This window comes from Heptranchias perlo, chromosome 29 (genome assembly GCF_035084215.1).
Source record: "Heptranchias perlo isolate sHepPer1 chromosome 29, sHepPer1.hap1, whole genome shotgun sequence".
Taxonomy (NCBI): Eukaryota; Metazoa; Chordata; class Chondrichthyes; order Hexanchiformes; family Hexanchidae; genus Heptranchias; species Heptranchias perlo.
This window is the reverse complement of record NC_090353.1, coordinates 5311583-5323694: the sequence shown is the minus strand read 5'-3', so window position 1 is coordinate 5323694 and position 12112 is coordinate 5311583. Positions and strand designations below refer to the sequence as shown.

The following is a 12112-nucleotide window of genomic DNA, read 5'->3' as shown; positions in this document are numbered from 1 at the left end:
GCAAACACGAAGCGGGATTCCGCAGCAAATCGACTGCCGAGGAGGCAATGGGATCGGTGGCCTTATCTACCAGGCCAGAGGCCCACAGTGGGTGTCAGGGGAGGGGGGACGAACTTGAACACCAGAAGGCCTGCGAGGCTACCGATCATCTTTTGAACGGCCTGGTGACAAGGCCTCGCAGTTGGTAGCGCGCCGCGGAGGCCTCTCACCTTGCGGAGCCGCTCCACCAGGACGCTCTTGTTGCCGCTGGTGTCGAGGTTTCTCTTCTTCAGCTGCGCTTTCAGGTCCACCACCCTAAGCTCGGTGATCCTGCGCAGCTCATCCGCCGCCGGAGCCACAGCCGCGCTCTCCGCCGCCATCACTGCGATCTACCGCGCTCCAACTGCAACACAACAACTCGACAAAATGGCGCCTCCTGCTTCAAGGGGAAACCGGCGCCGCTGCCGCTTACTGCGCACGCGCGGTAGCCACGCCGGCCCAACAGATGTAAAGCGCGCATGCGTGAAGAGGCAACGGTCGCAAGAGACAATATCGGCGCACACTACCGAATAAAAGCGGCTTCGTGCATAATAATAAAAGGACACGGTAGGTGAGCGGCTGAAGTACATGGACGAACGTTTGGGCAGGTTGGCCATGTGGTTTCAGTTGCTCACGTGAATGAGGCACGACGCACAGTGGAGGCGGGAATTTGCCTCGTTCACGGGCTGTCAGCGGTTTGCGTCCGTCATTAATCCCGAGACCGGCTGCCGAGTTCGAAGCTCTATGGGTTAAGATTCCAGGCTCCTCGAATGGTGGACCAGCTTCATCCCCTTTATGGTCACTGTTCGTGATTGACGAGCTGCAGCCGTCTGGAACATTCCTGAATTTTTGTACTTCAGTGAGATTTAGGCCTGTGACTTGAAGGTGGGTATGGGCGGGTGAGGTAAAAAAAGGAGGAGGAGGAGGGGGGTGGGGTGTGAAAGTAGTTTTGCAAACGCCCTTGTACTGCGACAGAATGATGGTCAAAAGCCCACAGGAAATGTTCTAAATATGGCCTCCCGCCGCCTCCGCACGGGACTGTGTGCTCATGCGCCCCCTCCAAATTGGCGGGCTCCTCGCCTCTAAAAAGAGAGGGAATGGTTATTACACAGTGCGCCCGTCCTGCATAGCAAAGTTCTGTGGGAAAACAGGCCCTTCCAAAGGCCGAAGACCACCGTGCTCAAACATGGAAAAGTGTTGGGATTTGTGTTTTGGATTTTTCTTTTGCACCAGACATGAGAGGGGAACAATCTGAGGCTTATGGTGGGAAGTATGTAGCAATGATTGACAGGTCAGCATTGTTGGGAGCATAAGCCTGCCAACGAAGGAGGATGTGTGCCCCTACTGTATACCCTTTCACGTTGGTACTTCAAGCCAGTACTGCTCCATTGATTAAGCTTTTTTTAAAAAGCCATGATTTTTCTAGCGTCCATGAAAAGTGGTGCTCTGCAGCACTTGGTGATGTGCCTGGTGTGAGAGGGCTAGCATAGCCAAATTTCCAAATTATGCCCCATCCCCTCATTTCATTGGGCTCCCTCAAAATAGAAAACATGCAGAAAGAGTGAGGCTTCAGTGCTGGTTGACTGCCTTGTGAAAAATTCAGTGAGCCAGCCAGCAGCTGTTAAAAAGTTGCTGCTGGCCCATGAAGAGCTCATTGGACAGTTCTTTGCTTGTGGTGTATAATACTGGTTCAATTTGTGCAAGGATGGCCTTTGGGAAGAATCCAGTATTCAGCCTGGATGCACTGGAGATCCTGATAAGAGGTGTGCCAAAATAGTGTCTCTCTTCATGGCAGAAGGCTACCTCCCTCTGAAACCTGCTGTATCCCAGATCTGCTGGATCTGGGAATGAATGATACTGGAAGTGCCAAAGTAAGTGTTTTCACTTTAGCATACACATGTACTTTTCCTTCATAAAATATGTGGCCCTGTTGTAACTCACCATTTGCTGTATTCTTAGGGAAAGCAACTGCAGAGCTGCTACCTTGCATTTTCTATTTGTTACACACCTTCATTTTACAGAAGCTGCATGGCACATTGACATGGGTGACAAATTCCATGCACCGATTTCCTGCAGGTCACCCACAAGACTTCTGACAAGAATAGAACCAAATTAGTGGGAAATGTCTGGGCCAGGTAGAGATATTTTCAGGTCATAGATATTGCTTTCTTTGCTGAGCCACTGGCTAACATTGCTGTGCTCTGGTTACAGGCCAAGGCTGTCCACAACCGTTGGGAAAGAATGAAGGCAGGAGGTAAACCTGTCTTACTGAAGAAGATGGAATGTGAGAGATGGCACTGTGGAGTCGAGATGATGTCACACAGCAAGTATCACGCAGGATTCACGATCCTCCATGTTGTCACAGCCTTGCCTGATCCTTGCAGCAGGGTGTAACATTGGGAATTTTACGTACTTGACCCAGAAGGAATTTTGTTTAATATGTTACGATTTTGCTATGAAGTTAGATTCAGTGATTATATAAAGAATGCTGATTAGGATAGTTAGTTAGATTATCAGATGGAACAGCAATCAAGATTGTACACATCTTTAGTTTTAAGATAATATGGAGTCATTGAGCACGTTCCATAGCAGTTCACGAGACATGCTTCTCATTCACGGTGGTCGCTTTGATTGGCAGCTTGTTGAGCCAATCTTTGGCACAGAGCTGAGGGAGAGGTCAGCCTTTGTCTGTCTGTCTCTGGAGAAGTGAGTCTAAGGGACTCTGCATCTTAAGCAGTCAGAGGAAGAGATGACTCACTATATCGTCAGCCAGAGGGAGGCTGTGAGGCTCTAGAACGTGAAATGAATTCATACAGCCTGCAAGAGAAAAGGTTAGTGCTAGTTAGTTCAGGGACTGCTCGAGAGGAGTGAGCTTAGCCTGTAAGAGAGGTAGGGTTGCATATTTTGTAGTTTTGATATAAGAAGTCATAGGAATTGATTGAGCCTTGCTGGAAAAGAGTCTTTTGTTCACTCAAGTATTCTATATAAAATAAACCAGTTTGTTGGTCCACTGTTGATCTCATCTCAATAGATAAACGTGAGGTCGTGGTATCCATATCCAGTATATGCAACAATATCGTTACAATTCTCGGGCACGCAATTGTTTAATTGGATAGCAAAGGAACTCCCCGAATTGTAGGAGTGATGCTGAACCCAAGAGAATATTTTCTGCAGACCTGCAAATTTGTAACAATGAGTTACATGTGTTACTCACGCATGATGCACAGAAGACATTTTACCTTGCTTGTCTTGGAAGCTATTGTCAAGGGGAGTTGCATTGTAAATCTTAATAATTTTCTTTTCCTGTAGGTCCCTTCCAAGAAGAAGAGGCAAGAATGAGTGACGACACTCAAAGTACTTCACAGCATGTTGTAACAAGCACACCACATGCCACTAGCGCCAGCACGGGATAATATCACCGCAGAAAATATAGTTGGTGAGTTTGAGGACAGGCCACCAGATGAAGAATAACTCAGAAGAGGAGGAGCAAGTGGAAGAGACAGAAAAGGGAAAAAAGCATCTGAAAGGCTACAAGCTTATGGTATTTGCCAGTAGCAGGGAGTTACATCCTTTAAGTTCACCATGAGCAGCCTGCAGCAGCTATCTGCAAAGATACAAAGGTACATCTTTGAATCACTGCAGCCCTACAGGAGGGGATTTACTCAAATGTAAATTACTGTGGAGTGAGTGCACCTTTTGTGATCTTCAGTAGGAGAGCCCTGAAGTAGTGAGGGAGAAAGCATATGTAAGAAAATCAGAAGGAGACTATACCAAATGGTCGTGGTAATTAAATAATTTTATTCAATACAAAACAAGGTACAGTTAACAAGTCAAATTGCTACCAATTTACCAGCTAAAGCAATATTACGCATTCCTACAGGGAGGAACGTTGACCTCAGTTGTTTTTCTGACTGACTCAAACTTTTTACCTTTCAGCTAATACTTATATGGCTCTAGTCATGTACCCTTGTTCTCTCATGATCACTTGTTTATTATTTTTCTGATCTTGGGCATCATTTTATGTTAGCTGCATTAGACTAGCATATACTATCTGTAGAACAAAACTTGTTTTTAGAATATAAAGACGTTACAAGTGCCGTTACTTGTTTCTAATATAGTGCTGCCAATTCTGCATATTGAGTGGAATGAAATGTTAATTTAGAGGAGAGACCCTGTGTGGAAGATAAACAGCGAACCCTGTATGAGTTTGATGGCTCCTCATGTATTAACAGCCAATGTACACATTCATAGCCCCGGGTATTTCTTTGGACTGAAATAGTGGGGCGTTGAATTGGAGAATGGGCAGTGGACGTGTGTGTGGGTTCCCTGAATACGGTAATTGGGCTAGTAACAAGGGTGATGTCCAGATGTCTGCCTTGCAATAACAAATTCCGGTGGCTGAGTTTTGCTGACGATACCAGTGTATCCCCCTTCGCATTAACAAGTTCAAGGGGGTATGTGGTGAATGGAGGATCACTTCTTGAAGCCAAGTGATACAAGGTGAAGTGCTTTATCGCCCAGAATGTTGTTAATAATTGGCGCTTGCATGCATTGTTCGTTTTCTCTACGCCTGTGAGAATACATGATGCAAAAGCAATTGGTCTGAACCGTTCCTGCCAAGCTTTGTTCTAAGGCCGCAACCTCGACATGGAAAGGTTGAGGTTTGAGGGGAAACCAAGCAGGTAGCTTGCATAACCCCACGCTCAAGCTGTTGCACCACCTTGTTGTGTTCTTCTGTCTATTTATCCTTCATCCAATCATTGGGATGCTGTGCCTTTTTGAAAGATCATATGGTGGTTTGGCAACTTCCGCAAACTGGGATAAACTATCTTTAGTAGCCGACAAGCCCCAAGAGGGATCTCAAAGCAGTCTTTGATGTTGGCAGAAGCTTCAGGATGATGTCCACTTTATGCTGATCAGGGCTCCAGCCCACTGGTGACAGTCATGCTGAGAAAAGTGACACTAAGCTGTAGGAGCTGTGTTTCCAGTAACAGTTCCTTGTGCTTATCGGCTGTTTCTGTGGCGAACAGTAAATCATCCGCATATTGCAGTAAACACTCTGGTCTAGAGAAGTTCTTCAGCGCCTGTGCCATTCGCTTATGCAATATTGTTGGTGAGTTCTGGAACCCTAGGGGTAAGCACGTGTTGTTGAATGTGAAAGCAAACTTATACTGGTCCTCCCAGGCCACTGGGATACTCCAAAACCTGTTTGATATGTCTAGGGTGGTGAACCACTTAGCTTGCGGTGGAATTTGTGACAACAGGGTAGTCGCTTCACGCGCAATAGATGAGCACGCTGGAGTTTGTCACGACAGATGGGGTCGGGACCTGAGAAATTCTATCTTAAATACCTCTCTCCTGAATGCTATCTCTGGTGAACCAGACTGCAATTCACTAACCAGGGAGAGGGGAATCATGCCTTAGGCTGGAGTACAGTTAACCACACCAATAAATAGTGTGGTTAATCACACCAAAGTTTAAAGAATTAATTTTGTTTAGCATCAGATTTCTCCACGTATGTAAATCTTACTTCAGGTGGCTTAGTTCAGCAAAAGGAAGGCATAGTACAGTTTACGAATACAACAGCAATATAGTCAAAAAAAAATCAGCTCACCCACAATCAATCTATTTTATGCTAAGCAGATCAGCAGCTAAGGTTCATCTCCTGCTAAAGTTTCATCTACCCGAGGGTTCATTGGCTCCTAAGGGATCTGCTCATCAGCTCAGTCTGCCTCTGGCATTTGGTTTATATTCATGAAACCATGGAATGAATCAGCACCAGAAGGATGCTATTCGGCCCATTGTGTCTCTTTCAGCTATTTGAAAGAGCTATCCAATTAGTCTCACTCCCCTGCCCTTTCTCTATAGCCTTGCAAATTTTCCCCCTTCAAGTATTTATCCAATTCCCTTTTGAAAGTTATTATTTAATCTTTCAGACAGTGCATTCCAGATCGTAACAACTTCTGCGTACATTAATTCTCCTCGTCTTGTCTCTGGTACTTTTGCCAATCACCTTAAATCTGTGTCCTCTGGTTACTGATCCTTCTGCCACTGGAAACAGTTTCTCCTTATTAAAACCCTTCATGATTTTGAACACCTATTGAATCTACCCTTCTCCTTCTCTGCTCCAAGGAGAACAACCCTAACTTTTCTAGTCTCCCTACGTAACTGAAGTCCCTCATCCCTGGTACCATTCTGGTAAATCTCCCCTGCGCCCTCTCTAAGGCCTTGACATCCTTCCTAAAGTGTGATGTCCAGAATTGGACACACTTCTCCAGCTCGGACCTAACCAGTGATTTATAAATGTTTAGCATAACTTCCTTGCTTTTGTGCTCTATGCCTCTGTTTATAAAGCGAAGGATCCCATATGCTTTTTTAACAATCTTCTTGTCCTACCACTGTCAAAGATTTGTGTACGTACACCCCCCCCCCCCCCCCCCGGATGTCTCTGTTCCTGCACCCCTTTTGAAATTGTACCATTTTAGTTTATATTGTTTCTCTTCATTCTTCCTACCAAAATGCATCACTTCACACTTCTGTTATATTTCATCTGCCCTGTGTCTGCCCATTTCACGAGTCTGTCTATGTCCTTCTAAAGTCTGTTACTATCCTCCTCACTGTTTACTACATTTCTGAGTATCGTGTCATCGGCAGACTTTGAAATTATACCATGTATACCCAAGTCCACATCATCATTAATATATATTAAAAAGAGCAGTGGTCCTAATAACAACCATTCAGCACTACTCTCTGCTTTATGTCCCTTAACCAATTTCGTATCCACGTTGCCCCCTTAATCCCAAGGGCTCCAATTTTTGCTAATAAGTCTATTATGTGGTACTTCATCAAAGGTCTTTTGAAAGTCCACATATACATGAACTGCCATGTATCTTCATCAGCCCTCTGTTACTTCATCAAAGGATTCAATTAAATTAGTCAAATATGATTTGCCTTTAACAAATCCATGCTGGCTGTCATTTATTAACCCATATTTTTCCAAGTGACAATTAATTTTCTCCACCACTGACATTAGGCTGACTGGCCTGTAGTTGCCGGGTTTATCCCCCTCTCCATTTTTGAACAGGGGTGTGTGATTTTCAGTCCTCTGGCACTGCTCCCATATCTAAGGAGGATTGGAAGATTGTGGCCAGATCCTCCACTATCTCCACCCTTGCTTCCCTCTGCAACCTAGGATGCATCCCATCCGGACTAGGTGACTTTTCTACTTTTGAGAACTGCCAATCTTTTAAGTACTTCTTTATCTATTTTTATTCTATCCAATTTCTCGACTACCTCCTTTACTGTGACATAGGCAGCATCGTCTTCTTTAGTGAAGACAGGTGCAAAGTACTAATTTAGTACCTCAGCCATGCCCTCTGCCTCCACATGATCATCTTTTTGGTCCTTAATCCACCTCATCCTTCCTTTTGATTGCAGTCACTATTTATATGTTTATAAAAAAACTTTTGGGTTCCCTTTTATGTTACCTGCTAATCTATTCTCATACATTCTCTTTGACCCTCTTATTTCCTTTTTCATTTCTCTGTACTTTCTGTATTCAGCTTGGTTCTCTACTGTATTATCAGCCAGACATTTATCATAAGCCTCCTTTTTCTGTTTCATTTTACTCTCTATATGATTAGTCATCCAGGGAGCTCTAGCTTTGGATGCCCATCCTTTTCCCCCTCGTGGCAATGTGCCTCAAGTATCTCCCCTATGAAGGCCTCCCATTGTTCATTTACTGCTTTACCTGCTGATCTTTGACTCCAATCCACCTGAACCAGATCCCCTTTCAATTCGCTGAAATTAGCCCTCCTCCAGTTGTGTTTTCATGTTTGCTTTTTCCTTTTTCCATAACCACTCTAATCCTAATATTGTGATCACTGTTTCACAAATGCTCCCTCACTGAAACATGCTCCAGTTGCCCCACTTCATTCCCCAGAACCAGATCCTGCACTGCTTCCTTCCTCGTTGGGCTGGAAACAATTTGATCAAGGAGGATGGATAGGTATTTCTGCGACCGCAGGCATGAGTTCCGCATGGTGTGTTGCCTCCCTGGTGCCAGGGTAAAAGATATCACTGAGAGGGTGCAGAACATTTTGAGGGGGAAGGGGAACAGCCAGAAGTCGTGGTCCATGTGGGAACCAATGACATAGGAAGGAAAAGGGGTGAGGTCGTGCAGTCAGAGTTTCAGGAGCTAGGGAGGAAGTTAAAAAGCAAGAACTCAAACTGGATTACTCCCATTGCCATGCGCTAGTGAGTAATGGAATAGTAGGATAAGATAGGTTAATGCGTTGCTGGAGTAATGGTGCTGGAGGGAGGTCTTCAGATTCCTTGGGCATTGGGACCACTTCTGGGGCAGGAGGGATCTGTTCAAGATGGATGGGTTGCATCTGAACAGAGCTGGGATCAGTGTCCTTGTGGGGAGGTTAACTAGCGCTGTGGAGGAGGGTTTAAACTAATTTGGCAGGGGGATGGACACCAGGATGAAACATTAGAGAGGAGAAACAGGGTGTACGTAGGACTGGGAGGGACAAATAGAACTAGAGTAAAGAATAGTTCAGAAATAGGAAGGGTCAGAAAGGGGGCAAATGCAAGGCAGTCTAAGATGAGTTTGGATTGTAAATGCACGTAGTGTGGTAAATAGGGTTGGTGAGCTGCAGGCTCAAGTTGCCACATGGGGCTATGATGTAGTGGCAATAACTGAGACCTGGCTCAAAGAAGGGGAGGATTGGGTACTTTATCTTTCCTGAATACCTTGTAGCCAGGAATATTGAGAAGGAAAGAAAGGAGAGGGAGTGGTGGTATTGATCATAGAAACTGTTATAGCACTGGAAAGGGATGGATGTAATTGAGGGGTCAAAGACAGAATCTATTTGGTTAGAATTAAGGAACAATAGAGGAACTACTATGTTACTGGGTGTAGACTATAGTCTACCAAATTGTGGGAAGGAGTTAGGAGCAAATTTGCAGGCAAATTACAGAAGGATGCAAGAACTATAGAGTAGTGATAAGGGGGACTTCAATCTCTCACTCACGCACGCACTCACTCACAACCAAAGAGGGGGAGGGATTCCTGAAATGTGTATGAGAACGTTCTTGAACTGAGTGTTTCCAGCCCAACAATGAAGGAAGCTGTGCTGGATCTAGTTCTGGGGAATGAAGTGGGGCAGGTGGTGCATGTTTCATGGGGGAGCATTTGGGGAACAGTGATCATGATCTGTTTATAATAGTTATGGACAAGGACAAGGAACAATCAAATGTGAAAATACTTAACTGGAGGAGGGCTAATTTCAGTGAGTTAAAAAGGGAACTTGCCCTGGTGGATTGGAATCAAAAATTGGTAAGCAACAAAGGTATGAGGAGTGTGTTGGCTATGATAGATTGGGAAGTTTCATTAAAAAGAATGATGGTGGATAGGCAATGGCTAACATTTAAAGAACGAATGCATGAATTGCAACAATTATACATTCCTTTCTGACACAAAAGGAAAAGCGGCCCAACCATGGCTAACAAAAGAAATTAAGGATCGTATTATATCCAAAGAGGAGTCATATAAAGTTGCCAGAAAAAGTAGCAAACCTGAGGATTGGGAGCTGTTTAGAATTCAGCAAAAAAGGACCAAGAGATTAATTAAGAGGGGAAAAGTAGAACTTGCAGGGAACATAAAAGTGGACTGTAAAAGCTTCCATAAGTATGTAAAAAGAAAAAAATTAGTGAAGACAAATGTAGGCTCCTTACTGTCAGAAACAGGAGAATTTATAAAGGGAACAAGGAAATGGCAGAGCAATTAAACAAACGCTTTGGTTCTGTCTTCACAGAAGAGGACACATATAACTTCCCAGAAATGCTAGGGAACCAATGGTCTACTGAGAAGGAGGAATTAAAGGAAATTAGTATTAGTAAAAATAAATAGTGCTGGAGAAATTAATGGGACTGAAAGCCAATAAATCCCCAGTGTCTGATAATCTGCATCCCAGAGTACTAAAAGTGGTAGCCATGGAAATAGTGGATGCATTAGTTGTCATCTTCCAAAATTCTATAGATTATGGAACAGTTCCTGCAGACTGGAGGATGGCAAGTGTAACCCCACTATTTTAAAAATGAGGGGGAGAGAGAAAATGGGGAACTACAGACTGGTTAGCCTAACATCAGTAGTAGGGAGAATGCTAGAGTCTATTATAAAGGATGTGATAACAGGACACTTAGAAAATATCAATGGGATTAGACAAAGTCAACATGGATTTATGAAAGGGAAATCATGTTTGACAAACCTGGAGTTTTTTGAGGATGTAACTGGTATAATAGATAAGGGAGCACCAGTGGATGTGGTTTATTTGGATTTTCAGAAGGCCTTTGATAAAGTCCCACATAAGAGGTTAGTGTGCAAAATTCAATCACATGGGATTCGGGGTAATATACTGGCATGGATTGAAAATTGGTTGACAGACAGGAAACAGTAGTTATAAATGGGTCTTTTTCGGGGTGGCAGGTGGTGACTAGTGGGGTATCGCAGGGATCAGCGCTTGGGGCCCCAGTTATTCACAATATATATCAATGATTTGGATGAGGGAACCAAATGTAATATTTCCAAGTTTGCTGACAACACAAAACTAGGTGGGATTGTCAGGAGGATGCAAGGAGGCTTCAAGGTGATTTCGACAAGCTGAGTGTCTGGGCAAAATCATGGCAGATGCAGTATAATGTGGATAAATGTGAAGTTATCCACTTCGGAAGGAAAAACAGAAAGGCAGAGTATTATTTAAATGGTGATAGATTGGGGAATGTTAATGTATAAAGGGACCTGGGTGTCCTTGTACACCAGTCACTGAAAGCAAACATGGAGGTGCAGCAAGCAGTTAGGAAGGCAAATGGTATGTTGGCCTTCATTGCAAGAGGATTTGAGTATATGAGCAAGGATGTCTTACTACAGTTATACAGGGCCTTGGTGAGACCACACCTGGAGTATTGTGTGCAGCTTTGGTCTCCTTACCTAAGAAAGGATATACTTGCCATAGAGGGAGTGCAGCGAAGGTTCACCAGACTGATCCCTGGGATGGCAAGACTGTCTTATGAGGAGAGATTGGGTCGACTCGGCCTGTATTCACTCGAGTTTAGAAGAATGAGCAGGGATCTCGTTGAAACATTTAAATTCTGACAGGGCTAGATGGACTAGATGCAGGGAGGATGTTTCCCCTTGCTGGGGGGGGTCCAGAACGAGGGGGGTCACAGTCTCAGGATATGGGGTAGGACATTTCTTCACTCAGAGGGTGGTGAACCTGAAGAATTATCTACCACAGAAGGCTGTGGAGGCCAAGTCACTGAATATATGTAAGAAGGAGCTCGATAGATTTCTAGACACAAAAGGCATCAAGGGGTATGGGGAGAGAGCGGCAATCTGGTATTGAGATAGAGGATCGGCCATGATCATATTGGATTGAAGGGCCGAATGGCCTACTCTTGCTCCTATTTTCTATGTTTCTAAAACTAATTGAACAATGGAAGGCCTCTGTACCTAAACCAAAGGAGATGGTTTGGGTACAGAGTAGATACATTCCCAAGAGGGGAAAGGAAGGGCATCCAAAGCTAGATGACTAAACATATAGAGATTACAATGAAACCGAAAAAGGAGGCTTATAACACCGTAGATAACCAGGCTGAATACAGAAAGTTCAGAGTAGATCTAAAAAAGGGAATAATGAGGTAAAGAGAATATGAGAATAGATTAGCGGCTAACATAAAAGGGAACCTAAAAGTCTTTTATAAACATATAAATAGTGGAAGGGTGGAATCGATTTAGGGACAAAAAAATCATCTTGTGGAGGCTGAGGTACTAAATGAATACTTCTTATCGGTCTTCACAAGACTATGGTGCCAATGTAGCAGTAAAGGAGGAGGAGGAGGTAGTAGCGATATTGGATAGAATAAAAATAGATAAAGAGGAGGTACTTAAAAGATTGGCAGTATTCAAAGTAGAAAGGTCACCCGGTCCAGATGGGATGCATCCTAGGTTACTGAGGGAAGTAAGGGTGGAAATTGTAGAAGGTCTGGCCACAACCTTCCAATCCTCCTTTAGATATGGGGACGGTGCAGA

At 44.1% G+C, this 12112-nt stretch overlaps 1 protein-coding gene across 5 annotated transcripts in view; it reads right to left on the bottom strand.

The window, feature by feature from the left end:
* Window positions 1-445, bottom strand: part of safb (scaffold attachment factor B) — a 57012-nt gene extending 56567 nt beyond the window's left edge. For 3 of the 5 annotated variants that reach the window (XR_010957884.1, XM_067968012.1, XM_067968011.1), the window contains exon 1: window positions 210-445. Coding sequence is in view for 4 of the 5 variants with exons in the window: in XM_067968012.1 (XP_067824113.1) it covers window positions 210-359 (150 nt within the window). In the remaining variant the exon portion in view is untranslated. The remainder of the gene's footprint in view (window positions 1-209) is intronic. The other 2 variants (XM_067968009.1, XM_067968013.1) reach the window with 1 other exon arrangement.
* Window positions 446-12112: the final 11667 nt, after the last annotated feature.